Source organism: Falco rusticolus, chromosome 6, assembly GCF_015220075.1.
Source record: "Falco rusticolus isolate bFalRus1 chromosome 6, bFalRus1.pri, whole genome shotgun sequence".
Lineage (NCBI taxonomy): Eukaryota > Metazoa > Chordata > Aves > Falconiformes > Falconidae > Falco > Falco rusticolus.
The window spans coordinates 18,259,713-18,286,103 of NC_051192.1; the positions used below are offsets into that span (position 1 = coordinate 18,259,713).

At 52.8% G+C, this 26,391-nt stretch overlaps 1 protein-coding gene across 2 annotated transcripts; it reads right to left on the reverse strand.

Annotated features, from left to right (window-relative positions):
• Positions 1-354: 354 nt before the first annotated feature.
• On the reverse strand, positions 355-16,972 carry LOC119150478 (angiopoietin-related protein 7-like). Of its 2 annotated transcripts, none has more exons than XM_037393051.1 (7): positions 16,863-16,972; positions 15,358-16,215; positions 8,375-8,597; positions 4,802-4,939; positions 3,160-3,376; positions 1,767-1,962; positions 355-1,312 (listed from the first exon to the last, which is right to left on the reverse strand). In XM_037393051.1, exons 2-7 carry the CDS (start codon positions 15,790-15,792, stop codon positions 1,166-1,168), a joined length of 1,356 nt encoding a protein of 451 aa, XP_037248948.1. In that variant the 5' UTR covers positions 15,793-16,215; positions 16,863-16,972; the 3' UTR covers positions 355-1,165. The 2 variants fall into 2 exon arrangements, with proteins under 2 accessions (XP_037248948.1, XP_037248947.1); XM_037393050.1 differs by having other exon boundaries at positions 3,157-3,376.
• Positions 16,973-26,391: the final 9,419 nt, after the last annotated feature.

Here is a 26,391-nt window from a genome sequence, read left to right on the forward strand (position 1 = left end):
ACATCAGCCTTTCCCCTTCACTGAACCTTCTTTGAACTCATCTGTGCACATGAAACAGGAAAAAGGTAATTAATTAAATATCCACCATCAAACACAGGAAGGGCTGAGACCAAGTCCCAGCCTCCATCTCTCGATCCTGCAAGGAGGCAAAGTTGGGAAAAAGGAGGGTGTCTCACTGCAACTATGAATGGAAAATTCAAAGACAGCAACCATGAATTTTCTTAATCCAGGGTAAGGCAGTAAAAAAAGGGCTTAAAATCATGTCTGATCATTCCTGAAGCCCACTTTTAGGGTGGATAGAAAAATCATCCAAAGTTCTTTGCCAGAGAAAGGATGGAAAGGTGAAAACTGAACGGAAAATGGAAAACCTTCCACATTTTTTATTTTAAAATCTTTTCAGTTGGAGCATTATTATCTCGGCTAGCTAATGTCCACGTGTGTAGCATAATCCCTGCCAGAGGAGGCAAGGGCCACTGCAGACCTTCCTCCTTGTTTGCCCATGACACCATCCCTGGGCGATGCACGCTGGCTCTCCTAGCTTTCCTGGGGGCCATCGCAGCACCTTGGAGCCTCCCTAGCACATCCCTGCGGTGGTGGACCTTCAGTACCAAATACACACATGGTGATGTGAACGGAGAACCTCTGCCAAGACCAGGAGATGCTCATCTTATGGCACAAAAAGTCCATCACATCCCATGCGGAAAACTCATACAGGGTTGCTGGTTCTTTGCTTCCCTCTAAAATACTGTTGGGTGGGTAGCCAGAGCACCCAGCACCTCCATTCAACGGAAAGTCCAGCCTCAGTGTGTGGCTGACTCCCATCACCCAGTCAACTGGATTTAGTCTCAAGCCTTGGGAATGCCCAAGCCTGCCAAGGACTGCTGCTACCTGGTGAAACGGCAAGCCACATGCCTGTCTTTGCAAAGCCCTTCTCAGCAATCACATTTTCAAATCTCCACATTTTCAGGAGAGCTTTCACCACCCAAACACTTGTTGAAGGTCTTGACACCTCTTCTGTTGGTTCCATTCTTTCAAAAGCAAACAGGCAGCAACAGGCATGGTGGCTCAGGACCTCCAGCAGCAGTTTTTGCTCACAGCGAACTATTTCCAGCCCTCTGTTCCCAACATTCAATGTAAAGTGAAATGAAGAACATCTCAGGCTCCTTCATGGGGAGAGGTGGGGCCGAAAAGTGCGTGGTCGAATCATCATGACCACTTTCCTCAGGGAGTAGTAGTCTGTGTCCTTCCATGAGTACCACACAATACCATCTGGCCCCAGGACCTTGCGGTTTTTAATGGAGTATCGGCCACCCTGTGATGCAGAGAAAGGATGGTCAGGCATGGGAAATGCATGGAAGGGTCATCTAGATGGGAGCACTGGGGTACTGACTGCTCTGAACCACTGGAGCGTAACACAAAGAGCTTAATGACAATGTGATGAAAAGAGCATGTCAAGCCACACATTTTTCAAATGGTCCCAATGGAGTTGGCATCCATCTGTCTCACACCACACCACCCACACCACGGGTTTCCTCCATGAGGTCTCAAACCCCAGGTTGCAGACATGTCTCAATACTTGTGTCTTGGCCCATGGCACTGAGAAGGCTGGGCTACCTTGGTGCCCAGCACTCATTTTGTTCCCTCCCTGGAGAGCAGAGGCTGCTTAAACCAGGAAGGACTACTGTGATGTGATGTGAGAACCAACAGCCTCCTCCCAGCCCTACACCTCATGTGCTAACATCTGTATCCTCATCCCTCCACCTTACCTTGTAGTAAACACCGTTGAGGTTGGAGAAAAAACACTGGTGGTACCACCAGCCTCCATGAGAAATCTCAGCGCAGATGTTCCCCGAGTCAGGTGTGCTGAAGCTCCTCTTGTTGTGGTACCAGGCAAAGGAATCCTCCACTGTCCCACTGAACCCATCCACGTGCAGGCGGTAATAGTTTGCCTCGTCCTCAATGCTGCAAGCAACAGAAATGGAATTATTTAATGGGGAGTGTTTGAGCCTCCTTTCCAAGCTGGATACTGCATTCCCAGTGTGGACACCCAGCAATCATTGATCTGCTCTGGCCAGCCTCCCTGCTATGATTCACCACCTCTAAAAGCCAAAGATGTATTTTTCCCTTCTGTGGGATGTACATGGTTTTGTCATGACTCAGGGTGCTTGTCACAGGGCTGGACTGGGCAGACCGTGACTCTAAAACCACAGTAAAGAACTGCAGCAGCTGCGGCAAGACAGTCCCCCTAATTATACAGCACTGCCTCCTCTCCACGTAACAAGCATCCTGCTCTTGACCTGAGCAAATTAGTAATCTGCCCCTGGGTTAGCAAAAGCTAAAGGTCACTGCCATTGCACACAACATCTGATGAGAGAAGTTGGGATGACTATTCAGAGCACACATTTGCTGGTGGAGGATGCTCTGTGGCACATTCAGGCAATGGGTGTTTTTTTTCCCCAGCAGTTTCAGCAGTTTTGGGATCTACTCAAAGCCTTCAAACTTCAAGAGTCCATAAAGTGTAGTGCTCCCTTGGACATCCTCCCATGGCAGATTACTCCACAGTCACCCACAAGCATTTCCAGTAGCAACAGGGAAGGTGTTCATCTGGGACAGTCTAGACAGACCTGGTCACCTCTGATTAAGAAAGGATGTGGCTGATATGGTATGTGTAAATAAAACACCAAGGGGCGGGCTACGGACTCTAAAGGACATGTAATATCTGGCCCAGCAAGTAAAAGCCACGTGTAGAGAGGGTGAAACTCCAAACATGACTCTAAACCAGGGAGATGCTGGAGGACCTGCCCAGCAAGACCACAGGATTCAAAACTGTTTTTTTGACATAGAGATCAATTTTGGCAGAAGAAATGCCCCTAAACAGCAGGGGACTGTCCATTGTGTCCTACAGCTCCCTTCCCCTGAGGCTGTGGATGCTGGCTATGGCTAGATGACACTGCACATTTACTAGCCCACACCCAGACTTCAGCTCAGAAAAAAAATTGGTGGACAAATCCAGGTGGGGAAGAAAGGATAGGCAGCCTGGGCCCAATCTGAAAAGCTCTGTAGACATTCTGACCTCAGTGGGGTTCCCATGCCTGAAAGTCTCCAGATATTGAATCAGTTACATCTACGAGAACCAGGGAAGGCCATCCCACTTTCTACCTGAAGACCTGGTAGAAGGCATGCTTGTGCTTGTTGTTCCAGTCCTCCAGGTCGATGCGCAGAGAGTAGTCCCCTTGGTTTGTCATCTTGTGGATGTTCTCATTGCCCAGCCAGAACTCACCATTGAGGTCCCCAAAACCCTCCTTGTATTCATTCCAGGTCCGGTTGAAGTCAACTGAGCCATCCTGACGCCTCTGGATGACTGTCCATCCCCCACCTGCCAGGAGAGAGATAACGTAAAAGGGGAGTCTCCACAGAGCATTGAGGGGGTCCCAGACAGACCCCTTAGTGGTGTCACCTCTGAGGGTCCACCTGCAGCTCAGCAAGGTGTCTCCTTGTCATGTCTCCTCCCATCAAGTGGCAAAATACAGTGTTGGTTACTGCACGGAGATAAAAAGTGATGCCCATCATAGCTCACGGAAAAGGGCTCCCACCTGTCCCATGCTGGTTCATGACGATGTTCCGCTGTTGAGTGTCCCAGATCATAAGGTGGTTTTACATGAGAGGGAGATGGTAGTTTTCAGGAGGAAAATGTTTTGGGACTGGAACAAACTAGGGATCCTGGAGTTTCGAGGTTATTATGTACTGTTCCTGCAGCACCGTGGAGGCACACAATCTCTCCCAGTATTGTCTCACTGACTCCATCTGCTATTCCATCTGTCCAAATCCTTCTCTCCTCGCTCATTTTATTCCAATATTGTAAGCTTCGGGGAGGGGCGGGGGGGGGGTGCAGGGGGGAGACGGGAGACTGGGGCCATCTTTTTATTTGCTGTTTGTACAGCTTGCCACTCTACAGTGTCCAAGATTGTGTTGCTGGTCATGCAGATAATAGTAATGATGTAACAGAGACCACATTGAACAGCCTGTTTCTTGATGGCTATGTGCATCCCAAAGCTGCAATCGCCTGTAGATCCTCCAACAGAGGAGATCCCTACATGTGAGGAGCTGAACCCCTTCCTCCAGCATGGGACGTGTGGATATGACACATCCATTCAGGCTGGAGCAGATCCGTAGGGCAAGGAATTGACAATCCATTACCCCATTTTCTTGACAATTTGCATTATTCTTCCAAAACTCAAGTGTTGCAAACTGATTTTGTTAGTAAGTTTGTGCCTTGGGATGACAGTAGTGCATGCCATACAGATCGTTAGACAGCAAGGGTGTGGGAGGTCACCTGCTCCCTCATTTACACTCCAGAATAACTGTGGGAGAGGATCTACCTACCCCCTCCTCAATTCAGCATGGCTACAATGAGAGGTTGCCCACACATAGCCCTCAGCTACCCAGGGATGCTCCAGATACCCCCCAGTGACCAGCTGCTATGCCAGAAGGGCTTCTTTTTCCCTAAGCCCTTTGTCATATCCACTAGTGTGTTGCAGATATCTTGGATGCATGAGGACATCTCAAAGAGCACTAAACACCTGTATTTAGGCAACTGGATTCTAGCCATAATGTCTGGTTTGAACTATTCACCCAAAGCCCTTCCACAACCAGCAGAGAGGATGATTCCTCTGTCCCTAGATCTGCTCTTGCTGGCTGTAAAGCAGCCTCAGAATAAACCAGATTTAAGAAACAATTCTCAGGTTAGACCATTCCCACCCAAAACTCAGCTGGAAGATGCTGTAGGTGCCTCCCAGAGTACCTTCAGTATCCATCTCACACAGCACTTCAACAGGCATCCCGCTGACCGAGGGCATGATGCTGTAGATCCCAGAGCGCCGGAGCCCGTTGTAGTAAACGGAAGCACAGTCGATGGGGCAGTTCCTGGCGTTTTTCACCTCTGGGCAAGAAAGCAGAGAAACAGCCTTTAGTGCAGAGCATGGAGCAAGGGGCACACAACCCAACCCAGCACGGCTTTCATGCAATCATCATGCAGAGCCAGGCAAATAATCCTGGTTGCAGAGCTTCTTCTGGAGATGAGCACCTCTGCAGCACACCGACTTCACACGTGAGTGCAGTGGCTTATTAGTGATAAGGTTCGTTAGCACAGATCCGCACTTAAGGATGCTGCAGCTGAGAGATGGTCTTCAGTTCAATGGTCTTTTTCGTGGCAACACAGAAATGACATGCATTTCACCAGGCTCAAACTAGATCATATCTCACACCAAAAAGGTCTTAAACATTGATAAAGAACAGGCCGGTTCTCCAGCAATGGTCAGTGTAGGTCATAGGGGAGGGTTTTTCTTCTCCCAAACCGCTGCTGCGGGTTTAATCTTATCAGAAAATGGGATAAAAATGCTTCTGGAGAGCCTAAAGATGTTTTTAATGGGTATATGTCAGGTGGGATTTATTTTGCCTGGTGCCTGCTTCAGGCAGGCAGCCTCAGCTACTCCTTCGAGGTTTCTGCAGAGGGCAGTTCATCCTGGTTTTAGGTGGGAGCGAAGAGCCACTCTCCCTGTCTCCCTCCATCATCTACCAAAGGGGCTCCTCTGATCTGTCTGCCCTGAGCTGCACGGTGATATCTGAGGTGCCCTGGGGCATCCTGGCTGGCTTTCAGCCATCCTGTGCAGCTCCTTGCATGTATCTGCCAGGCTTATGTGGATGCCTCAGATGCTCTGGAGTATTTTGGGTGGCACTAGGTGTCAGCTGAACTGAGATCCTTGTCATACCAGTGGAAAGAGCACGCCGAATTGCTCTCGGTCAACACACTGTTTGCCTCATTATTTTAAATCTCCAGCTCATGTGAGGACATACGCATGTAGACAACCAACGTGAAGCATCCCCAGCTGCGAGCCAAGCCTCCCCAGTGGGATGAATCCCATCTTCAGAAAGGCACAAAGGTAACTCACACAGGCAGCTCCCCTTCCTTTTACACACACAGCTAGACCAGCCTGAAGCACAGCCTGGCCTGAATACCAGACTGGGACACTGGGAGAACCAGGAGCCTGAGGGAGGGAAGAAAGCATGCACGGGAGATGGCCCTTCCGTGAGGCACACAAAGGATAAGACCACGGGACTGGAAGATGAAAACTCCTTACAGATGGGAATGTCATTCCAAGGGGAAATGATGGATAAAGAGCTGGATGGTGTGGTGGCTGGGAAGTCCCCTGCAGGCTGGTGACAGACCAAGGACATCCTTTGAGGCTGATATCAACCGTCAATGCTGCTGCAGGGCAGCATGTGGGAGAAAACAGTTGTGTGCAGCAGGCAGAGGTCAGGGGGAGGCAGCCTGGACCCAGCAAGCATCTGGAACAGTGGGCAGAGCCCAATCCCACCTAAAGACAGTCAGCTAAAAGTACGGCATCAAACGTCTGCACTTGGGCTGGCACGCTCCAGGCTGGAGAAGTCACCATCCTGGTCACATCAAGTTACTGAGATTGAACCCCAGCTCTGGTTTGCAGGTGGTGGTCATGGGTGTAGACATGAACTCTGACGTGCTGATTTTGCACGGAGCATTTCTTGCTCAGGGCTCAGAGGCACCTGAAGCAGGTACCGATAGAGCTGCTTATGCTACCTCCACCATGAAGTGGATGGCCAGAAGAGCTTTAAATGAGGGCACTGGCAAAGACTTAGACTAGATCGTTCAGAGGAGAAGTAACATGACTTCTCCTGTGACATGCCCTGATGTCACCAGCTTAAATCAGGTCAAGGTTAGTAGGTGAAAGCCATCAGCAGTTCAATTGTGCATTCCACCTGAGTCATACCATCTAGACTGCTCCTCGGTGGAGAAAATAGACACTGTCTCTACAAGTCCCTCAGTCAGTGTTCACCAAGGGCTGGAAGACTATTCAGAAGTATCGCTTCGTCCTTCTCCAGTGCTCCTCCTGGACATCTGCTGTGGGACACAGGACACGGGGCATGGGAACCAGACTGGCACACACACTGGTCTTCTTGGAGACCACCACCCCCTTGCCACAGACCTGGAGACTCAAACAAGTTGCAAAAGCAACTCAGTTTCCCTTCCAGCACCTTAAGGTTGAGCTTTGAAGATCTTGGCTATGCTGGGCCCCAGTCAAAATGTTTTCATGGCAGTGGCAGAACATTTATTTGGCAGAAAACGGTGGTTTAGTCAAACTGAACCTTGAATTCTTTACTTGAAAGTTCCCATGTTTTCTAAAAACCAAAGAAAAATTTCCAGGGACTAACAGGGAACACAACCAAAAACCTGGCAAAAATCTTAATGCATTTATTAAAAAAAGACCGTGTGAGAAATAACAGAAAATGGTTGTTTTTCAAAGCTGAAGAGTTGCACCAAAGTCCTAATTTCATGATGTGAATTTCTGGGGGACAAAAAAAATATCTAGTTTTTTTGGGATGGAAGAATAGTCCCTGGATCTGGAAGGCAGGCTCCCGCTGCTGACTGCAGGTGGGGTGATGGTGGGAACAATGCCAGCCTGTTTGTCAGAGCTGGTCCCTGTGAGCATTTCACACCATCCATGTAGAGAGAAAGGAGGCACTTCGGGGACAGGACCCTTCCCCTAGGCAGCTCGGAAGCCATTCTCAGAGATGCCCATTGCTCTGAGGAGCCCTCCTGGCTGCCTCAGTGTCCTGGTTTCAGCTGGGATGGAGTTAATTATCTTCTTAGGAGATAGTACAGTGCTGGGTTTTGGCTCTGATGTGAGAACACTGTTGATAACACGCTGATGGTTTTAGTTGCTGCTGGGTGATGTTTATATCAAGTCAAGGACTTTTCAGTTCCTCAGGCCTTGTTAGTGAAAAGGCTGGAGGGGCAGAAGGGATTGGGAGGGGACACGGGCAGGGCAGCTGGCCTGAAGTAGCCACGAGGTATTCCATACCATGGGACGTCATGCCTGGTATAGATCCCTGGGGGGTTGGCTGGGACCCAGGATCGTGGCTGGGCATCGGTCAGCGGGTGGTGAGCGGTTGCACTGTGCATCACTTGTTTATGATTTCTCCTTTTCCCGTTGGATTTTATTCTCTCCCACCACCCTTTCATTATAACTGTTATTGTCATCATTGTTATTACTGCTCTTTCATTTTTGTTCTGTTTCAGTTATTGAATTGTTCTTATCTCCACCCTTGAGCTTTACATTCCTTTCTGATTCTTCTCCTCATCCCTCTGGGCTAGGGGGGAACTACCAGCCCGGGTGAAATCACAACACTTGGAAAACCAGTTTGAGTGGGATCAGACTCCTGGCAAACGCCAAAGGGATTTAAAGCAGTTTTCCCACAGCCTTTTCCTTCAGCCCCCCTCGAGAGATGATGTAAAAGTGAAGCATCCCTCCCCCCACCAATCCCAGCAGCTCCCCATCACCTGGATGGTGCATCTCCTCCTGCAGCCTCATCTCAGCAGGGCCGAGGCAGGTGGGATTGCGCCAAGCCCAGTCGGTCAGGACGGAGATATTGTTTATCTGGGCCTGCATGTCATAGAGCAGCGTGGCCTGGATGTGCTGCAGGGTGCTGGCCTCGCTGTACCGATGCTCCAGGTCCTGCACCCGTTGAACCAGGCTGTGGTTCTGGCTGGCTGCCTCCTCGTGCTGTGGGAAGGGAGAAAGGTGGGATGGGGGGGATCCCTGGGGACCGGCACGGAGCCAGGGACATGGCCCCAGGACCCCCTAGGGAAGGGCAGGCAGGGGAGAAAGAGGGCAGAGGAACACTTACTGGGTGCACCAACTGGGTGCACCAACAGAGACTGAGGATCTCAAGGATGGTGCCTGCACCCTCACGCTCATCGCCAGTCCCGTACCAGCCCCCAGCCAACACGCAAGCCACAGGCAGCTTGATATTCCCAGGCTGTGTGCAGGCAGGGCATGCACAGGCAAACCTAGGGCTGCAGGAGCAGGGCAAGCACGCAGGATTCCTCTCCGAACGCCTTTCAGTCTGCAACCTGTTGCAACATGGATGTAGCCACTATGTATTCAGCAATGCCACCACAGCTGGGTTTTCCTTCCAAAAGTTGTCCAATCTCCCCTTGAACCATTTCATATCTTGTAACATCATAAGGGGCTCCACAGCTTATCAGCACATTGCACGGTGAGCCACTGAGGTGCCGGAGCGTGTCCAGAGAAGGGCAGTGATGCTAGGGAAGGGGCTGGGGCACCAGTCTGATGGGGGAGGGGGGAAGGGGGTTCAGCCTGGAGAGGAGGGGGCTCAGGGGGGACCTGATCGCTCCCTACAGCTGCCTGGGAGGGGGCTGCAGCCAGGGGGGTCGGTCTCTGCTCCCAGGTCACAAGCGACAGGACAAGGGGGAACGGCCTCAGGTTGCACCAGGGCAGGTTTAGGTTGGAGACTGGGAAACATTTCTTCCCCAAAAGGGTGTCCAGCACTGGGACAGGCTGCCCAGGGAGGGGGGGGGAGGCACGATCCCGGGAGGGATTTAAAAGACGTGTAGATGTGGCATTTAGGGCCATGGGTTAGTGGTGGGGTTGGTAGTGCTGGGTTAACGGTTGGCAGTGCTGGGTTAACAGTTGGACTTGATGCTCTTAAAATGTTTTTTCCAGCCTAAACAATTCTACGATTCTGTCTCCTGCTCTTTGGGCAGCAGCTGGTGTCCTGTAAACAGCAACGACTGTATTCGTGCTATGCAAGGAGCAGGTGTGATACAGGACACTAGTCCCTTTCATGACACTTTTGCCACTTGTTTTTAGGACAGCCAGTCCCTGATCCTATATAAAATGTGCATTCAAGCTGCCTGGAGATGCCCACAGATCCTACCAGGAGCTGGGCACACTGAGCCTCACCAGCACACATCCAACATGCCCCAGATGCAGTCACCGCTCACCTCTCTTGTTCAGTGCTCCTTGTCCATTAGATGGCAGAGCAGGCCTTGAACAGCACCTCCAAAATCCCACAGCAGCCTGGGAACACCCCTCCCCTCCCCTGGGCAATGCCACAGCTCCACACCGGGCTCCTCAATCCCCCTCCGGGGTCTGGCAATCCCAGACTGCCATCTGCGCCGGAGGGACGCTGGTTCTCCACCAGCACTGCCCTTCCCTGTCCCCTGATGGGGACATCTCTTCCCCTGCCTCCTGCTCAGTGTCACTGCCTCAGGCTCACAAGCCACTCCAAGACCCTCAAAATTTATTTTCTCACCTCCTTGTCCCCGGTGTCAGGGGCAGATCTGGATTTTTAGGTGTCCGTGCAAGTGTGTGGTTTATTACACGCCCCTGGGGACACAGAGGTCTGGCACTTGACTCATCACTACCAGCAAAACTGCTGAGGCTTGGGGATTTCCTTCAGCTGGAAGGGGTTTGCATGCCCAGAGTTTGTTTTCTTCCCTTCCAGCTGCTCCCAGGACCCCACTTGCACCTTGGTCCCCATTCCTGCCAGTACACATCTCAGCTTGCTGTTTCCAGGAGCATCACCACTGCTGGGTTATTGTCCCAATAACTAATGGCAGCTCTATAATATCCTTCCCAATGCTGCTTGAGCATTGCCTGCGTGGTCCTGCTGAAAGCCCATCAAGCCTGACCATATCTCAAAATCCAGAGCAGCTAGACAGGCAGGGGCAGCAAAGTGGGAATTACGACATGTAACAACACGGTGCTTTCCTTCTCAGGACTGCAGTATCTCTGGCCCTACCATATATCAGCCGTTCCCCCGACCTGCTCTGTGAGCTGTGACTGATACAGGCTTCCTCCACCTCCCTTCACCCACACATCAGCTCTCCAAGTAAACGCCATGATGTTTTCACCCAGACAGTCCCCTCCTCCACGGCTGATACCTTTTTGTTTTCCTGCTGCTGATTAAAACCAGCACAGCCAGACCACTGTGACAGTGCCTTGACGCTGCTCCCTTCCCTGCATCCCTCTGCACTGGTGGGACTGGGTCTGTATTTTGCACCGCGGGGTCCTGCTCTGTGCATGCCCCACTTGTGCAAAGTAATAGGGCTGGAAATGCATGGGGGGGCTGGGTGAAGGGGGTCCTTCTTGCTTCCTAAATTGCACTGAAAGGAGGGAAACATGGCAGGGATGGGGTCAACCCATCTGACCTGATTTGGGTGTCCCTGTTAGCTGGAGGGGAGCTGTGACCTGGAAGGGTCTGTTGCTCTCGCCCAGCTCAGAAAGGCATGCTGAGCTCAGAGAGACGTCTCCGCGTGGACAGGCAAGCCCGTGCTGAGCTCCCGGAGAAATACTGACAGCAAACCCCAGGGATACCAACCAGCATCAGCCAGCAGCTGATTTGTAAAGACGGATTAAAGGAGCAACAACTCCTCTGTGGGAAGAATGGAGGCGGAGGAGAGCTGCCCAGGCTGACACAGCAGAGAATTCAGTAAAATCCTGAAAGACACAAGGGGATGCAGGAGAAAAGCAGCTTCCCAAGCTGGGCACAGGCATTTGGAAGTGGCCAGACCAGCACAGGGGGAAAATTCCTTACGGGAGAGTCCCAAAGCCGACAGGGAGTGGAGGTGAGCAGCTTAGCAGCTGTTGCTGTCTCTGCTTTTCTCCCTTCACACAGCATGCAGCTTCGCTTCTTGCTTCCCCCCCCACCTCTGGTGCTTGGAGGGTGACAGGACACACATTGCCATCAGCTAAATTCTCCAGGTTTTTATTTCCTTCTTCTTCTGGGCCTCCCATCTCTTTGGTTTTTTTAGACTCATGAGGAAAAAAAAAGAGCTTGAAAGACATGGCTGGAGGTCTCCAGCCCGCTCCCCTGCAGAAGAGAGGGCCGGTTTCCGAGCTGGATCTGGTTGTTCAGGACCTTTGCCAGTCGAGGCCTGAAACTCTCTGCAAATGATTTCAAAGGATCTCAGAGGATGTCCCCTTTCTGAGTGCAGCAGTATCTCAGTGGCATAAATGTTACCGGCACTGTCCCCTGGATATGAACCACTTGGAGACACCTAGGTAGGACCTGGAACCTGGCTGCTCCAGGACAGCTGGGTGCCCCCTGTGTCCCTCTGCTCTCCTCATAGGGTGAGGAGCCCAGCAGCACCCCACAGCAGGCACATCTCCTTCAGAGCTGCTCACCTGGACTCTCACTGAGGAGAAACAAGCTCTACCAACTCATCGCATCCTCCAGGAGACATCTGAGGGGTCCTAGCAGCATCTATGTCTGCATTCACTGCTCAGATCTCTATGAGATCAGCTGGATCCCATAGAGACCCTTGCATGGCAAGCATCAGAGTCAGGTAGGAGGAATCCCACCCTTTGCCGCTGCTCCAGAAGCATCCCTGTCCACCAGCTTCTCTCCAGCTGCCAGGCACGGGCTGAAGTGCCAGGGTATGATGGGAGAGCATCTGCTATCTTTCCAAGGACAATTCAGCACCAAAAAATGCCAAATAATGGGGAAAGGGAAAATAAACTAAGCAAAACAACACAGAAATTACCACGCAGGCGATAAGGGACACAGTAAGGAAGAGCAGAAGCTTCAGCCAATGCCGGTGGGTCAGGAAGGGACCTGCTGGGACATGGCCTCGAGGAGGGGCCACCTGAACCCTGCAGTTGGCTAAGAAGGGGGAAGCATTTTTATAAGAGGTATTACAGGCTTGTGGGACTGTGCAAAACTAATTATAGGATGTTCAGGGGAAAGTCTAAAGGTGGGGAAAGGAGGATGGATGGGATGGGGACTGGGAGTAGGAAAATTGAGAGGTGGGGGAGTTTGAAAGGGCTGGACATGCATAAAGCAGCTGCCAGCCAGTGCCCTTGTCCATCTGAGCTTGATCACTGCAGGTTTTTTTCCCTTCTCATGCAGCCCTTTCCTTAGCTTATTTTTTTCAATGCAATCTCACTATCTCCTATGTGTGAGTGCTGCAGGGTCTATGTGCCTGCAACTAGAGGAACATGAGCCACGGGGCTCACAGGTCTAGGTCAGGGTGTAGATGCATGTGTACGTCCATGTCCATATATATGTATATGTGTATGTGCATGTGTACAGGTAAGTGCAAGTGCTTGTATGTGGGGTCTAAACACCAGCAGCTGGAAAGACCTGGGAATGTTTGTATTTCCCTAGTAAGTTTAATTGTGTGTATAACTCGCCAGCAAACTTCAGGCTGGACCAGCTGGCAGGCAGGAGACCAGCAGGATGAGGAGGCGCAGGTTCTTAGATGCATGGATGTTAGATGGACTGAGAGCCTGTGCTCCACATCTAGTTCCCTCGCTGGAAAACCAAGCATCCTGTTCAAGGCCATCAGCTCAGCTCCTTCTACAGCCACCACCAGGCAACCAGCATCTCCAGAGGGAGATTCCCCTTCCTCTTCTTTCTGACTCAACATGCTCAACATGACCCTGCAATGTGTGCTCAGCCCAGAAAGCCAACTCTACCCTGGGCTGCAGCCAGAGCAGCGCGGCCAGCAGGTCAGGGGAGGAGGCTCTGCCCCTCTGCTCCGCTCTGGTGAGACCCCCCTGCAGCGCTGCGTCCGGCTCTGGGGTCCCCAGCACAGGAGAGACACGGAGCTGCTGGAGCGGGGCCAGAGGAGGCCAGGGAGATGCTCAGGGGCTGGAGCAGCTCTGCTGTGGGGACAGGCTGGGAGAGCTGGGGTGGCTCAGCCTGGGGAGGAGAAGGCTGCGGGGAGACCTTAGAGCACCTGCCAGTGCCTAAAGGGGCCGGCAAGAAAGCTGGGGAGGGGCTTTGGGCAAGGGCAGGTGGCGATGGCACACGGGGGAATGGCTTTACATGAGAGAGGGGAGATGGAGATGAGAGATGAGGAAGAAATTCTTCCCTGTGAGGGCGGCGAGGCGCTGGCCCAGGCTGCCCAGAGCAGCTGTGGGTGCCCCATCCCTGGCAGGGCTCAAGGCCAGGCTGGACGGGGCTGGGGGCAGCCTGGGCTGGGGGGAGGGGTCCCTGCCCGTGGTGGGGGGTGGGACTAGATGACCTTTGAAGGTCCCTTCCCACCCAAACCGTTCTGTGATTCTATGACTCTGAAGAGACCCTGCACAAATGCCATAGAGCAAATACCTCGCCTTTAGATGGGTCCTTTCAGAGTCCGGAAATGAAAAATGGATTAAGAGCATGAAGACTGCAGGGAAATATTTAGTGTGTGACTGTCCACCTCCCTCCTGGGCTCCGAGCTGGAGAGGTCAGTGGAAGAGCTGTACCTTCAGGTAGCACAGAAGTGTGTTTTGGGGCCAGTGTAGGGAGCTGGGATCAGGGAAGGACAGATTAAATAGTCTTAAGGGACAAAATGTCACCAGGGCATCCATGTAGGTAGTTGGGAGACCAAAGACCTATTGCACCAGCATGTCCCAGTACAAGTGCAAGGAGAAAATGGGAGAGGAGCAGTAGAAAGCAGGTGAGTGGGGACAGGGGCCAACATGGGAGGAGTAACCTGGGGTGTGGGGCACCGAGTGGGTCTGCTGAGCACGAGCATCCATCCTGACTCACATGTCTCCCTCCCTTCCTCCATCCCACCAGGAACAGCTCGCTTCCTTGGAGGCACCCACAGCACAGACACCTTCCCAACAGCACGGCCACCCAGCACTTATGGCCTTGGGGCTGCCCAAACCAGGCTTTCCAAACAGGGAACCCAAAGGCAAGGATGAAAGGAAGGCAAATAGAGAATAAATCACCCCCAGAGCCCAACTGTATCAGTTCTCATCTCCACCAAGAACAAAGACAAGGGTGCTGTTCACCTGGCAGTCTCAGGGCTCTTGTATCTGACACCAGTACGTTGCTGCTGGTTCTTCTGCACATCTCATCAGCAGCCCAGTGAGACATCTTAGCTGGGACACAACTCGCATGGCCAGCAAAACCACACCATGCTCCCTCCTTTTTCCTGGCTACAACCCTGTGCAAGCACCGACACCGAGGGCCAAGCCAGGTGTTTACCAGGCAAAACCATGGGGCAGTGCCAAACATCTGAGAACTTCAGAAGTGCCAAAGATGGAAAAAATATATTGGCATGAAGCTTCAGGCTGTGGGGCTGGTGAATTGAGCCAGGGTGGAATGGACACCAGAAAGGAGGTGGCAGGAAGGGTGCTATGGGCTGGAGGTCAGGGCTTCTGCTCTGCTGTGGCCATCAGAGATGTGGTCCTTCACCAGCCACCCAAAACTCCAGTGTGGGATCCTGCTGTGGGCAATGGGATGGATCAGCAACGCCTCCTAGGCAGGATGAAAGGTGGAGGAGATAGTACAGATAAAGCACTGAAGGCTTTATGGCTAATGTTAAGAAAGATCAGCCCTGGAAGGCTCCTGAGCCGTCACAGTAGGAGCAGCTGGGGTTTAATGGATATCCTAGCCCATGGACAGAACAACACTGCATGCTTCACTGGATGTCCTCCCCCTGCAAGCTGCTGGGAGCTGGAAGGGACCATGGGGAGGGGGCACCCGTACAGAAGAGATCTGCGAAGAGCGGCCCTTTACCTGGAGCTCAAGGGCTTTGATGTGGTGCCGGTGGTTCCTCAGCTCCTCCTGTAGCTCTGAAATCAGCTCCCGCAGCTCCAGGACCTGCTGCTTGCGCTCCTCATTCTCATGGAGCCAGTAGGACACCTCATCGGTGCAACGGAACATGTCTGGGCATCGCTGCTCGTCCCCCTGTGGCAGCGTGGCCACGATCTTACAGCGGCCGTTGGGCAGCACCTGGTTGCTGTACTCCCCGCACTGGATCAGGCCCGTGCCCTCCTGGGGACCCTCGTGGTCTCTGTAGGCTGCGGGCAGGGATTTCTGCAGCGAGGGGCTGCTCAGCGTGGCCACAAGGATGAGGGAGAGCAAACCTGCCCTGGCAGAGCCAGTGCTGGGGCAGACCTCCATGGGGCCAGGGAGGATGGTCCGTGGGGATAACCCCGTGCGTCTCATCATAAAACACCACTGGGGAGGAAGGTGACAGTCCCCAGGGCTCAACACCAGGTCTTCTCCCCAGAGCTAGTGGGTGAGGCTGCAGCTATACAGGAACAGAGCATTCATAGGGATCCCAGAGCTCCTGGCACGGGGGTCACTGCAGACCAGGGACTTGCCTGTCCCCATAGAGCATCCTCCCTGGTGTCACCTGGTGGCCACCAAGCTGGAATCACCTCCGGTGGGAGCTCCTCTGTTCTCCTGGCCAGGCTCCACTGGCCTTGTGGGCTGCGTTTCCTCTCCTGCAGAGCTGCTGGTTGGCTTGGAGGCTGCTGAGTTCTGGCCAGGGGTGGTCAGCCCCCCGGGCAGAGCTTTCTGCCCATGCAGGACCGTGTGGGGGAAGGAGCTGGCTCCCCTGCATGGGGCATCCTGCTACGTCGTCACTCCCTGCAATGGGAACCAGAGCAAGGAGATGGGTGATGGAGAGGAAGGATTAAACAACGCTTCCCACCTGTAGCAGACTGACTGCCCCCCCCCACCTTCCTTGGCCCACCCCAGCTGTCCCCATGGCCTGGGGATGCAGGGCACAGATTTAGGGCTCTCTCCATGTTCCTCTGTATGGCTTTTCCTTGGCAGATGTAACTATGGAGTTATCAAGTGAACGGTGGCCATCTACGTGGGGAGCGCAGCCCACCAGCCCGCCCTTGGGCAGGGTTAGACCACCAACCCATCTCTGGGGCACTCTGGATGGACCCCGACTGTAGGTTGAGGTCCAGAGAGGCCTAAGGTCCAAGTGGGGATGGAGGGCTAAGGTCCAAGGTGGTCTGGCCACCAACCATGTGAGACAAATATGTGACTTGGTCCCTTTTATCCAGAGGAATCAGGCTCCCCTTGCAGCCAGAGCTGCTGTCTGATCCCTGTCCAACACTGGGGCTCCCAGCCATGGCATCAAACCCTGGGTCTGCTCCCAGGTTTTCTCCCGACCAAAAGCCATCCCTGTCCCACTCTGGTGAGGATGGGGAACTGGGAGGGATGCCACGGCTCCCCAGCATCACCCCGCCTCCCAGCAAGCAGCACCCTAGTTCCTGACGTACCTTCAAAAGTCCTGGCCAGGCTCTCCGGCGGTGAGAGCAGAGAGCAGCGAGCACCAACTGGCCACGGGGAGCAGAGTGTGATTTAGGGGACACTGAATGCTTATTCCCCCTGATCCTATCACTGCACTATAAATAGGGCCAAGAAAGCCACCAGTCTCAGACGACACACGGGAGGGAGGAGCACAGGTCCCAGTGTGACCTTATCAGTTTATGGGGATTAAGTTGGTGCCTTGGCAGGAAGGCATGGCTCCCCCTTACTCAGAACCCCCTGCCCCACTCTGGGGATGAGTTTTGGGGAGAGGGCAAGTTCATCCAGTGTGCAGTGACCTGTTCCATCCCAGCAGTTTCAGGAGGGGAAGCTTCTCAACCTGGCCATGGACAGGGGTTTGGGGCAGGCAACAGCTGTCGTTTGTTTTATTCACTAGCCCAGGGCTTCCTCTGTGCTTTTTCAAGTGAGTAATGCCAACGGCTTGCTTAATTACATATGCTAATCATTCAGCCACAGGAATGCAAGCTGAAACCAGAGACGTCCATATTAGACAAAACCATCAGCTGTTGGGTTTTCTTCCCTTAATGTGAAGAGTTTTCAGAGATGCTGCCAGAATGAGTCCCACAAAGGAGATACTCAAACCAGCTCAGATGGTCTCCAGAAACAGAGGAACTGCCCGGAGAAGAGGAGCTTTGTTAGCAAACATCAGCTCAGGTGGTTTGGAGAGGCATTGGACCTCATAGGTCCTCCAGAAGCTATCCCAGATGGCCACATGAGTGTCCTTTGGAGGACATGTCACCTCCACGGGCAGGACCCTCCTGCATCACTGGTGACCCCCAACAAGCCTGAAAGGAGGCTGTGGGTCCACACGTGATAAGGGAAGGATACAGCTTGCATGACACCTGAGCATCCAGCCTTGTACGGAATCATAAAAACTCTGAATGGTTTGGGAGGGGAAGGGACCTTAAAGACCATCCAGTTCCCACCCCCTGCCACGGGCAGGGACCCCTCCCCCCAGCCCAGGCTGCCCCCAGCCCCGTCCAGCCTGGCCTTGAGCACTGCCAGGGATGGGGCACCCACAGCTGCTCTGGGCAGCCTGGGCCAGCGCCTCGCCGCCCTCACAGGGAAGAATTTCTTCCTCTTATCTAATCCCCATACCATGGTGGGGCCATGTTCTGCCCTGCCCTCCCCGGAGCCAGATCCATCCCAGCAGATCCAGTGCCTCTTCCCCTGGGAAGGATGAAATCTGAGTTTAGCTCTAGGGTTAAGCAGAAGAACTAAAAGCCCAACCAGATCACCATCCCACAGCCAGCTCCCAACTTTGCTTTCAGCTTGTAAAACTGTTGGGCAAAGGGGTTTTACTGGTTTTCTTTGTCTTTGCAGGGAGTTGGTCAGGGCAGAGCAGGGGGATGTGCTGCCCCTGATTCCTGCCAGGTCAGGACACGGTGCTGTGCCCCTGGGCTGATTCCTGCATCTTCAGCACAGCAGGCATCTCTGTGTCTGTATCCACCACCCAGGCTGTCTTGGAGAAGAGGGGACCCAGCAGCAGCTCTCCTGTGCAAGCAGAGCCTGCCCCAAGCTCATGCACACTAATGAACAGCCCAGGGAGGGAGCAGATCACCCCAGCTCCCCCCAGCCTGGAGAACCTCCTGAGAACACCTTGTTTTGCTGGGGCAGGGACCCAGATTGCTCTAAAAATCACACTTCTGCATGCACGCTGCCTCCAGCCAAGCTGTCCTCTGCTCTTGTTCAAGTGTGGTTGCACGTGGCTTCAGCAGACACTTGTGGGAGAGAAAAATGAGGCTGAAACATCCTCCCTGGAGCTTGCAAAAGCTGGGCCAGTCCAGCAGGCAGTCAGCCTGGACAGTAATGCCGGATAAAACAGCGGGGAGAGGGACCCTGAGATCAGCCTGCAAAGCTCTGCCATGGGGGACAGTGCTGTGTGAGGGGACACCAGGGGCAGAGGATGGGAAAACAGAGCTGGGGGCAAGGGTGAGACAGAAAAGGGTCATTGCAGAGACAGGAGGAGTTGCAGTCCATTTGGATGTGATGGATGTGAAGACCTTTTGGTGCTGAAACTACTCCTTGGGCTGGATCCCACCACTGCACCAGCAAACCCCGCTCCACCACCACAAGAGCTGTTCCTCTGGGCAGACACAGACGTTTACCCTCCAGGCTCATCCAGACCCACGCTATGGCCAGTGGAGAGAAAAAGGGTGCGATGGTAGATAACAAAATGATAAGATGAATTGTACCCCACAGATGGCTCTTTATGGGGCAGTACATGGGAGGGGGTGTATCGGGGAAGGGGGGGAAGGGGAAAAATCTTGCTTTTGAATCCTAGCCAAGAGCTCCTCCTGCGCGATTAGCTAAAGACCAGCTTTCTCTTATTGCACACGAGTGGATAGATATTTAACATGCTTGTCCATAATGAAATCCATTATCCTCGTCTTTCGCAGAGGCTCTACAGTCCTGGTTCTCCCTTTTCATGACTGTAGGTGGTGGGGGAGAGGAGGTGGAGGAGGGATGGAGCCAGGTACAGCCAGGCCCTTTGTGTGGCCACTCAGGAGGCACTCTCCCCATAAATGTTTGGGCTCCTAAATGGATCTGACCTCCCCTCCACCAGCCCCTTTCCCTTTCATTTTCTTTTCCTCATTATTCTTGGAAAAAAAAACCCAACAAAACCACAACCCCACAACCCCTGTCCGGATCATTAGCGTCAGAGGCGGAGACAGCCGCTGAGAGCCACATGGAAGAGGCGAACATACATTTCGTTCAATGCCCCTCAAGTGGCGTTTTGCTCAAGGCTACTCCTTCACAAAGGGAGATGTGAAAAATGGTCCCCGCTGGCAGCTTGCCACCAGCTGCCCTGACAGGGCTCGATGCAAAGCTGCCTCTTCAGGGAGACAAAGTGCAGCCATTTCTTCTGCCTTCAATTGATGTCTGAGTTGTTTGGGGAGCATTTAGTGAGGAGGGGAAAGAGGAGGGGGCGGAAATTCAGTGGGAGAGCCTGGGCAATGCTAATAGACATAACAGCTCTGAAAGACCCAAGGTTGAGTGCCTGGTGTTTGGTCTGCCCATCTTTGGCATCCTTCCCTGCTGTCTGGGGGGATATCATCTGTGACCCCTCCAAGCGGTCAGGGATTAATGGAAGCCAACATCAGTTGGCCCGGGTACCCCTCAGCCAACTCTTTTCCAAGTCATAGATTCCAATCACACCCCCTTGCTAGATTTCAAGCATCCCAGTGAGTAGTTGTTGCTGAGCATCCATTTCCCCAACGTGCTGTGGAGAGCAGAACCGTGAAGCCTGTGCCACCTCCATGGTTCCCTGCCATGAGCACGTCTTCTTCTGCTTCCTTCTAAATGCAGGAGCACACATTTCCATGGGCATGCAACTTCTTGTCTTCCCATTGCCTCCCAAATCCCACTCTGTCTGCTCCCCTCCCTAGCTTCTGGAGGTAACAGGGTCCCCACCACAATTATCCAGGTGCTGCAGCCTCTCCTCGAGCCTTCAATGGCTCACATGCCCTCAGTGTGTAAACAAGTCACTGGCTCTTGCATCGTCTCTCTTTGAGGGAGAAATGTCCAAAAAATGCAATCCTTTTTTTCCATTTTCTCATTCCTGCCCAATGGAGTGAAGAGACCTCCCAGGTGTCCCTGGATAGCTCTTCATCCCTGACCTTGCCTTGGCCTCCTGGAGGAAATGACAAACTAACCCAACTCTACCCACCCCACTGATTTAGGACTGCAATGCTCCCACCACTAACACCAATAACCAGTGATTTGCTATAAATAATCAGCAGTAAGAGGCAGTTCAGAGATTCCTGAAGACCAGGGAACCCCAAAATCAGACTAAACTTCAATGCTGCTCCACTGCTCATGGTCATGCTCCACAAATATCAGCAAAAACCATACCCTGAGGTACAGGTACCATGGGTTTCCAAGCCTCACACTCTCCACCATCCCCAAGCCCTGCATGGAAACCCACCCTGGGTAAGCCTTGTCCCGGGTAAGCCCTGCCTGGGGAGGGTAAGGGGGGGCTGGGCACATCAGATGGAGATTTAGTGTCCAGCTGGAGCTGGGAAGCTGCTTGTGGTCAGTAAGGCACCGCAGGTCTCATGGCTGCTTTGGGATCCTGCAGGGATCCGGCTCTGCCTCAGGGGCTTTGCTAAGCGCCTTCACCCTTAATCCTCCCCAAGAGCACCAGCCCTGGGCAGAGGCAGCATCTTGAAGGGGCAAGTGATGCTGTTCACAGCCCTTGGGGCTGCTCCTCTTTTGGCTCCCTGCAGCCTCCCAGATCCCCCTCCCATCCTCTCTTCCCTCCTGCAATTTCAATGTGTCATTTAAAGAGGGTTGAAGTTGCAGAAAGGAGGAAAACAGGACACAGCTGAGTGTCGGTAGGGCTGGGTGCAGTTCTCCTCCCATCGCACCCCGAAACACAAGGTGAGCTCTGGGTTGCAGGAATGAAGTCCCTGCTGGGTTCCTAAACCCTGCCGAAAGCCGGCTCCCCTCCTAAGAAGCTGTAATCCCTCTTAGGGGAGCAGGCAATAATCAGGGATTTGGCTCTGGGTGTGCAAAAGTGTGTGTGCACAGCATGTGCCTGTGTCTGCGCGTGTGTAACTGGCTCAAAAAGCAGAGAAAGGCAGCGCCAAGTAGGACAGAAAATGCTGAACTGGACAGTTTTGGGCTCCTGACCCCACTGCTCCTGTTGGCCCAAGGATGGCTCTGCCTGGGGCTCACCCCCCGGGCCAGGTGCATACCTGTGCCAGGCTGGAGGGGGTGATCCACATCTGGTGCCAGTCCCGGAGGGAGGGCAGGATTTATCCTTAGCACTTTTAGCCAGCTGAAAGTCAGGCAGCCCCTCCCAGCCCATGGTCTGGGCTGGCTCTTCTGTCACCAAAGAAGGAACCACATCCTTGCAGGAGCTGTGTGTCCTTGGGTGGGTGGCGGGGACCCGACGAGCTTCTCTGGGCAGGAGGGCTGCCCCTCTGTGGGGACAGAACACTCCCTGTAGAGGTGCGTGGCTGCGCCCCTACCCTGGCCACAGATATGCAGGACAATTTCCAAACCCAAGAGCTGAAATGAGATTAATTCAGTCTAAAAGCAAGGTGCAATATTTGCTCACCGTTCTTTTTGTTACCAGCAGCTGTAATTGAGTGAGAGGTGCACCTCAGGGAGGGTTTCCCATGCAATGTGCTGCCTCGCCCCCAACAGCCACTTGCATGGCCAGCTGGAGAGGCATTGCTCTCTTCTTGCCCTCCCTGGCTGCTCTGAGCAGTTTCAAAACAGTCTACAACCAAGAGAGCTCAGCCTTTGCAGAGAAAACGGACTTATTCCTACCCAAACCGTAATTCCCTGCTTGGGGTTACAGCCCCAAAGCCCTTGTGACCATCCTGCTGCTCCTACAGCACGCTCGCTCTGGGACATCCATGTCTTTCCTGTACCGAGGATGCTCAGGGGTATCTTTGATTTCCTGCATTTCCAAGAAAAAAGTCAACTGCATTTCCCTCAAAAACTCTTAAGGAAGGAGATATAAATTGCAATGGATGGGGGTCAGGACCCTTAGTTTCTGCATTGTAGCTCTGTGCTTGCAGGAATGCTGAATGGGGGGAACGGATGGCGTTGTGAGCCCTGGTGATGCCCTGGTGATGCCGGGTGATGCCTGATCTGGCACACATGAGAAAACCAGGTGCACTGGAGAAAGGTCACAGGAGTATTTGCCTGTTCACTGCTGGCCAAGGAGGTTGGTGTTGGGGGGAAAACCCAGGGCAAATTAAACCCCTAATATGCTAGGCTCATCTGCCAGAAGATCAGCAACTGCAGCTGACAGCCTTTCTGAGCCATCTTGGTTGTCACTAGGAAAATGCCATCACCTTGATCCCTTGGAGAGATCCAGGAGGAAAGACCGGCATAACAGGAATAAAGCCTCAGCCCTTCAAACAGTTCAGGTCAGGTCAGTTGCGACAGCCGAGATGAGCCTGACTCCAACTGGTCCAACAAAGGCATGGAAAATCAAGCTGCAAACTCCTGTCTTAAATTCTAAAGGGATCAAGACAGAGCTGCAGGACAGGGCTTCCCGGAAAGGATTTGGGCAGTTGGAATGAATTTTCTGGAAAAAATCACGATGAGAGAGGCTAGGAAATTCTGGAGGTGCCAGAACATGTTGACATTTTCCAGCCTATCAATATTTGGGGAAATTCAGCCACAACAGGGGATAAATGTGCTAAAAATGTGCTCAAAGACTGAGGTACAAGCCAACACCTTTCCTAGAGAGAAAAATCTGTGGCCTGAGCTGCAAATTCCAAATGACAAGCTGGCTTTTGAAGGAAACTTTGAGGAAGGAAATTCCCTTACCTGCTTTTCCAGGCTGCCTTGCCACAACATCTTTTGGGGTCATGCACACCGCTTCCCAGGTGCAGGCAACTTTTCTCCCCCTGTTTTTGGCTCTGCTCAAAATGTTACATCTTCACCAAGACCAGACACTGCCTGGCAGCATCCCTAGACATTACATCATGGCCACCCAGACCCTTTTCACTTCAGACAGGCTCCCCAAGGCTCTGGGTCCCCATCATACCCTGCTTGGTGCAAAACTGGTGCCACACACCCTGTCCTGGTGCAAGATGTGCAGCTGGTACCCACCAGAGCATCATTTCTGAGGGACATCAGGGTCATGAAGGAGGATCAGGAGCTGCTAAGCAAGGCAAGCATCCTTTCAAGCACTTGTGCCATTGGAAATGCTGCTCCTGTAATTAAAAGTGAGGCATTTCTTCGCAGAGCAGGGAGATGGGCTGTGCATTTCCCAGCTGAGTGATGCTGTAGGTGCTGAAAGTCGATTGGCTTCAAGGGAACACTGGAAAAGATTGTGAAAAAGAAACCCATGGAGGGTTATTAAACACCACGACCCACAGATTGCTCTGGGCAGGCGCTGCTTATCAGCCTCCCCTCCTAACCAGCACAAGTTGCTGCAGTGAAGATGTGTCCTTCACCACGAATTCAAGAGCAGCAGAAACAAATATCAGGAAAAAGATAACACCAGAAAAAACCTACAAGCATAAATAGCAGTAGTCATCCCAGAAAACACCTACAAGCAAAATTACCAGAGTGACATCATCCAGATCCTCAAACGCTTTTGTCTGTTCCTAGGGAAGTGCCCAGTTTCAGTTCAAAACAGAGAGAATCAGGCACAATTAACAGGTTTTAGCACATAAATAGTGCTGTGGTAAAGGCACTGGCATCAGTAAGTTCAGACAGAGCAGCAATGAGTACCATGAGTTCACATGCCACACAGTCATTTTGTTTTTCCTTTTTTTTGGGCTGATCCTGCTTTTATTAAAGTCAGTAGGAAAATCATTTGACCCCAGCAGACAGGAAAATGACTCCCCTCTCTGCAATAAAACTCATGTGTGCCACATCCCAGCCAAAAAAAAAAAAAGGAATTTTTTTCTACCAGAGGCTACCCTGGGCTGCTCATGCTGAGGAGCTCAGCATCTTCACATGAACTTTAACCTGGTCCCACGTGCCTGCTCCGCTGAGGACAGCGGGGGGACTCCCAGTCCCTAACTTCAGAGCTGTTCTTGCTCCTACAGAGAGGCTACAACCAAGTGTCAGTATTTTCCTCCAAGAGCAAGGTGCACGGCTTGCATTTCACAGCCTGCCGCAGGCACAAGGAAGGCATGAGGGGGCTTGGAAGGTCCCCCTTCATCAAAGCCAGCTGGAAACCAGTGCTCCGGGTGTGCACAGGTGTGATCACCTCCATTTATCCACCCAAAAAGGCTCTAATCCTATGGGTGACCTGCCAGTCTCTGGCTCCAAGGCTCAGATTTACCATCAGTAAGTCTATTCTGTCTTGAAAATCTCCAAGCGGTGGAGATAGATAGTTTTATGGTGATGATCCAACTGTCTTTTCATCTGGATGTCTCCTAGGTCCCTGCTTGCCATACCCTCCACAAGTCCTTCATGCAACTGCCTTGCGGATCCATCCTCATCCCGTTTCACCAAGCACGAGATGAAGATGGTTCGGATGGAGCAGGCTCCTCAGCACTACGCCCCACTCCACCAGGGCAGGAGCAGAAGTGGGTGTGGAGCCCAGGAAACCTGCTCAAACAGAGAACAGGTCAACTGTCTGCAAAACACCACAGGAAATCTGCCCTGAGATAAAGGGGAGAGGGACTGACTCAGCACCCAATGGAACGTGGCTGTGCTGGGGGGACGTGGGTCCTCGGACAGACCCACGCAGGCATCACAAGATTTTTGCAGGCCCTGTAGCACCTCTCAGCTCCGTGACGCTGGTGTTTGTTTACAGCCCAGCAGGATGGCTGCCCCATGTCCCGTGCCATTTGAGCACAGCCGTGACATTCGCAGCCAGCCCCAGATCTCATTCACACCCAGGTGCAACCTGCTCTCCAAATTAAAACGGAAAAGGCCAGAAATCACGCGGCTAATGAGCCCGTTCACCCATGGATGCCTCACTCCCACGTCCAGCCCTGCCAGGAAAGGGCTGCCTGTCCCGAGCGTGTGGCTTTTAAGGGAACAACGTCATGATGAACCCACCAGATCTCTTGCAAGGCACCCCTAAAGTGAGGTCGTCGGTTTGGGGTGAGGGCAGTTTGCTGGAGCAGAGCCCTGGGGGCATGCCTTGCTGGTGGCCATGCTCAGAGCCAGGCACTGGGAGATGAAAGCACGTGTGCAGTGTAATGATGGTCCTGGATGGTCTTCAGGTCTCCCCTGTTCAGGGAGAAGAAAGAAGAGGTTCCCCCTAATGGGATTTCGTCCCTGCTGGAGAGTCCTTTTCTTGTCGTCTTGGCTTCCCACCACTCCAATTGATCTGCCTGAGAGTCGGCTGCATCCATTAATCATTTACACACTGGAGTCTCTTTGGAAAAAAATTTAAAATAAAATAAGCTCTGTAACAAAATATAATTAGTACCCTACTGTTACACTGGGAAACAGCCCTGTGCTGGGAGGGGGAGCCAGTCACTCCAGCACCCCAGTTGCAGGGGTGGCATTCCTGCATCCTTCCAGAAGTGCTGGGGCACCAACGTCCCTGGAAGATGCCACGCTCCCTGGCACCGGGAGCAGGGAGGCTTAGCTCCGGCAGCGGTCATATCCAGGAGGGAGGACTGAAAGCACCAGCTGAGAGGCCAGTGAGCAGGAGGCATCGGGCACGAGCTGCTGAAGCTGCAGCAGAGGATGCTTCACCTCAGCCCCTCACCTGCAGCCGGTCAGCTCAGTGAGGTTTCCTAAATAGATTTCACATCTTCCTTATAAACATAAACGGCACAGATTGGCTTAATGAAGATGGAAGGGCCTTTAAAGTGGGAATCATAGCTCCAGTCTGGGCCATAAAGTATCTTAGAATAGCTCTCTGTCACGGAAAAATATTGCACATTGGGGAATCCGTCAGGGAGGACGGAGGCAGCTGACGCAGTTGTGGGCGCTGCAAGGAGATGGGGGTGGTTTGGGGATGGAGTTGGGGACGACAGGGGTCTGCAGAAGGTGTGAATCAAACTGAAATGCTACAGAGGCTATTCCTCAAACCGT

Excerpts from the sequence above, each read along its gene's own strand:
- LOC119150478 (XM_037393050.1), bottom strand. The coding sequence starts at position 15,792 with ATGATGAGACGCACGGGGTTATCCCCACGGACCATCCTCCCTGGCCCC. Across the intron at positions 4,940-8,374 it reads GGAGGAGATGCACCATCCAG|AGGTGAAAAACGCCAGGAAC; the intron begins GTGATGGGGAGC and ends TTTCTTGCCCAG. Across the intron at positions 3,377-4,801 it reads GTGTGAGATGGATACTGAAG|GTGGGGGATGGACAGTCATC; the intron begins GTACTCTGGGAG and ends CTCTCCTGGCAG.